The following is a 4365-nucleotide window of genomic DNA, read 5'->3' on the forward strand; positions in this document are numbered from 1 at the left end:
TATTTATTTTTTAAAATCAAATGGCATTTCGAATGTGACACCTCTCGGTGTTAACTAAAGTGCTAGTTAGATACATGCTTATAAAACATTGTAGGATGAAGATTTGTAACTAATACTGGCCTAAATCCTTTGAAGTGATTATAATGGCGTTTCGTATACTGCGCAGAAACTTTTTCATGGGCTGATCATTGGATGGTGTGCACTGTAGATGAACTCCATCTGGGCCCAGATATGAAAGGCTATTCCAGAACCCCCGGTGTGGCCAAAAGACTTTAACCCAGATGTCATCTCTCGTAGAACCCGATTAATCTCTAACACAGTTCTATTGAACTTGCTACATGCTGCACAGGCGAGGCGGCGCAGTAATTGACCTATAATGACCCTTCGAACACCGACTCCTTCATGTGAATAACTTGCGAGCGAAACAATATCCTTTGCGATTTTTGAAGCAACGCTTCCGTTTACTATGTCATTTTATCCATTTGTAAAAAACATATATCAGGGGCTTATTTGAATTGCACAATAGTTGCATCATGATGAAGATGCTTTAAACACAGGTCCCCTTTTCCTCGAATTTCCACGGAAAACTGTAACTTGGGGATATTACTATCAACCGCATACACTCCTAAACGTCGCACGTATGAATGTCCCACTATAACTGCTAAACATATTGGATCCGCCGCCATAATTATCCCAGATTCTTCCGCGATAAATTTTAAACAAAGTACTTTCCAATGATACAACCAACGAGAAGACCACAAATACATCCACAATTAACTAAGTCAGTAGAATAAACCAAGTAGCTTACATTCTGTAATGAGTATTTTTGGATTTTGTCGGCTGAATGAAGAATAAGACTTTATAAAGTAAATAAACAAGTTTAATTTGAAAAAAAAAATCAATAAAGAAAACAAATCATTATTCTCACTCCCCCTTTCACGCCACTCTCATTCGAAAATAACTTAAAAAAAGGATAATAATTCAATTAAACAAATTAACAATATCTGATACTATCAACTGAATTCAAAATTAAATCACACTGTATCAGATATAAAACGGAAGTAAACTACAAAATGTTGTTTAGAAGCTATTTCAACCAATTAAACTCTTGCTGAAAAAAATACTAAAAAAAATGTTAAAGTTCAATAATTTAAAAAACCGTGATATTACAATTACTTCAAATTTCAGCTCGAAATCATTTATATGAAAATAAGCCTGTAATAACATTCGCTTTTAAACACTTAAAACCTCTCTCTGAAAAGGAACTCAGTCACTTCAAGGACACCACACACCCAAGACGCTCCTGCAGTCGTCAAATTGTCTGTCCCTCTAGTATCGCTATCCTTACTGAAAGCCCCGGACTCACGGGTCTCTCGCTTCCATTATACGACCACTTCTTGGACAGAAAATTACGCTCCGCTCAACACAGAATGCGTCCCCGACATTCGTCTGTTGCCCACATGACCTTCCATAGGACAATTCCCGTCTAGCGCCCACAGTCTGTATTTCAGGAAATTGTACCAAACACCCTTATGCACTGAAAATAACACACTGTGACTAATAAAGTCCTGATAAACATACAAACATACGACCAATTACATTAAGAACTAAATTACCAACAAAATGTACAAAATAACAACAAAACAACCTTACCGGCTAGGAAAACATGTGCCCGCCTAACAGAATCCAGAATTCAATGGCTACCCGTTTCTCCTCAGTATTATACCAACTGGAGATATTCAGCATATCTTAAATCAGGAGCTGCAAAACGTGGCACCCGGCTGATGTCGTTACCGGACCCTCTTCTGACCATTACATCCAAAACGGTCACTTTAAATACTCGATCTAAAAATAGCACACTCACCCGACACTCGTCACTCACATACGGTAACCCATTCATAAAAAAAGAAAGAGGAACACAAATACATACACCTGTATAATCAAAACTAAATTAGCTTTATTACACATTACTTATATTTACGTTTCTTTTAAAACGAATAATATTCAAACAAAATTTCCAATGTTTTACTTGAGATATTTGATGATCTTAAGATCCCCAGTCTTGTAATCAACAACAAACAAGCTGTCAAGATGATCTACACACAGGCCAACAGGTTCATTAATTATATTGATGTAACGTAAGAACTGTCCGTCCTGATCCAGAATATGGATACATAGATTGAAAACGTCAGCTATTACAATCTGACTCTGACTGTTTGTTGTGATGCCACGAGGAAGAAAAGGATTCTCCTTAGATGGGTGACCGGTGTAACGAAATCGGAGTTTTCCGGCCTGATTTACAACTACCACTGCACCGGCTGCTTGGTCAGCCACGCATATATCTAAATTTCTGTTTTCTGTGATGTATTTAGTCTTATATTTCCCCGAGTACAGACGTTTGCCATCCTCATCATGTTTAATCGTTTGTTTCTCAACTGCACCGGAGTATCGCACAACTTTGTGTTGAGATTTGAAATCATAATACATCCCTACCAGAAGATCTCCAGAGGAAGTGACGCACAGATTGGAAGGTATCCAATTCCGTAGCTTGATTAGCATCTCTATCTCCCCATTCATCACTTTATTTACAGTCCTTGATTTCCAGTCACTATACAGTAAACAACCATCACTGGTTACTGCTATATCATTTGGTTCTTCTCCAGACTTCGTTTTAATTGCATTGATAAAATTCCCATAAATGTTGAAACATTTTATCTTATTACCTTGACCACACGTCCATATTTCTTCCTTGTTGTAAAAGGAAACACTTCTAAGAAATTTATACCCAGTGTTAAACGTGTTAATGAGTTTGGGTGTATCCAGCAGATCTCTGTATGGCATTCTTTGTTTCTTTAATTTATAGCCATTTTCATCTATAGTAGAAAATAGAGGATTGATGGATCCAATCAAGTTTTCAACCTTTCCCTTTTCCATTGGATTTGGACAAAATGAAGGCAACACGACGTGTACTTTTGGAAGAAGTTTACAAAAATCTTTGTTTCTAGATTTGTACACCATAACTTTAGATACTATATTAGATTCCCGCTGTATGTCCTCCAAAGTACCTAGGTTTTCTTTTATCAGTGATTCTATTTCTTTGATCTCTTTTAAATGCTTATTCAAGATGTCCTGGTGATTTACTTTTATATCGTTTAATTCGTACTTCATTTGTTTGATAGCTTTATCAATTTCTTCATGCCATTCCTCTCCTTGTTTTGTCATTATTTTTGTAAGCTTTTCATACTCTCCGTCTAAGCCGGCAATCTGACTTTCTAACTCTTTCTTAATTTCTTCGTAGGTAGGAGAAATAACATTTTCAAATTCTTCCTTTTCCAATTCAATGTTTGCTTTCTTTGAATTATATATGTATTCAAGGTCCATGATATGATGATCTTTGTGTTCTGATATAGAGCATTTGGCGCAAATAAAGATGTTACAAGACATGCATTGCAGTTTGCATGTTTCTGTCGAATGTGTTTTACAAATTGGAAATATCAGGGTTGATTTTCGCTGCTGGAACGAGACTATTATATGTTTGTCAGGGTTAGGGTTATCATCTGAGATGTGTTCTCCTATACATGGCTTACAGAGTTTGACATGACATAAGTCACAGTAGCTCTCTACAACGTTATCCTTACATTGATCACAGCGTACAACGTCCTGAGCACTGAGACGAGGATCCATCTAATTTACAAAAATGTTAAAAAATTATTATTAGTTCATCAAACAACGTGTGCTAATTGTTTATTGTTCTAACTATTTTTCTAACTTATCTAGTATTATAGATAATTAAAGAAATAATTTAAGTCAGTGTTTACCTTGTTTAAGGTGGATAAAATGGCGGATCCTGATCACCCTGGCTACCGAGTCAGCTGACGGCTGACCCAACATTCAAACTCAATAACATTTTTGCAAAATTCTTCGTTTCCTCATCCAATATGATTTTGAAAAATGTAAACAATGTTTCCCTTCATCTCAACTTAACGAGTGATTAAATTCCTTCAAGACTTTAGGTTGACATCCGAGGCATTAATAGATCAAATCTGGAATTACCTGTATATCCCGACTTTCGTTTTGTGAAAGTGATGAATAGCTGTTTACCTTCAAATATTCTATGCATTGTGTTCATGTGTTTAAAAATACACAAGGACATTTTAATACCATATTCATTCAAGACATGACATGTGTGAACATGTATGACCTCAATGATTTAAATGTTTTTTAAATATCTTTATGGTATGATACTAGTTTTTATATTTTGTCAATGCAACTGAAAGTAGGTATAAGACTTGAATGAAACGTTCTATAGTGACTGACTTTTTTTCAGACTTGCTAGACCGTTATTTATACACCGAACTGACAACG

At 35.9% G+C, this 4365-nt stretch overlaps 1 protein-coding gene across 2 annotated transcripts; it reads right to left on the minus strand.

Annotated features, from left to right (window-relative positions):
* Positions 1-935: 935 nt before the first annotated feature.
* LOC117683023 (tripartite motif-containing protein 2-like) lies at positions 936-4106 on the minus strand. Of its 2 annotated transcripts, none has more exons than XM_066081459.1 (3): positions 3819-4106; positions 1654-3684; positions 936-1500 (listed from the first exon to the last, which is right to left on the minus strand). In XM_066081459.1, exon 2 carries the CDS (start codon positions 3682-3684, stop codon positions 2026-2028), a length of 1659 nt encoding a protein of 552 aa, XP_065937531.1. In that variant the 5' UTR covers positions 3819-4106; the 3' UTR covers positions 936-1500; positions 1654-2025. The 2 variants fall into 2 exon arrangements, with proteins under 2 accessions (XP_065937531.1, XP_034307668.1); XM_034451777.2 differs by having other exon boundaries at positions 936-1537.
* Positions 4107-4365: the final 259 nt, after the last annotated feature.

Source organism: Magallana gigas, chromosome 4, assembly GCF_963853765.1.
Source record: "Magallana gigas chromosome 4, xbMagGiga1.1, whole genome shotgun sequence".
NCBI lineage: Eukaryota > Metazoa > Mollusca > Bivalvia > Ostreida > Ostreidae > Magallana > Magallana gigas.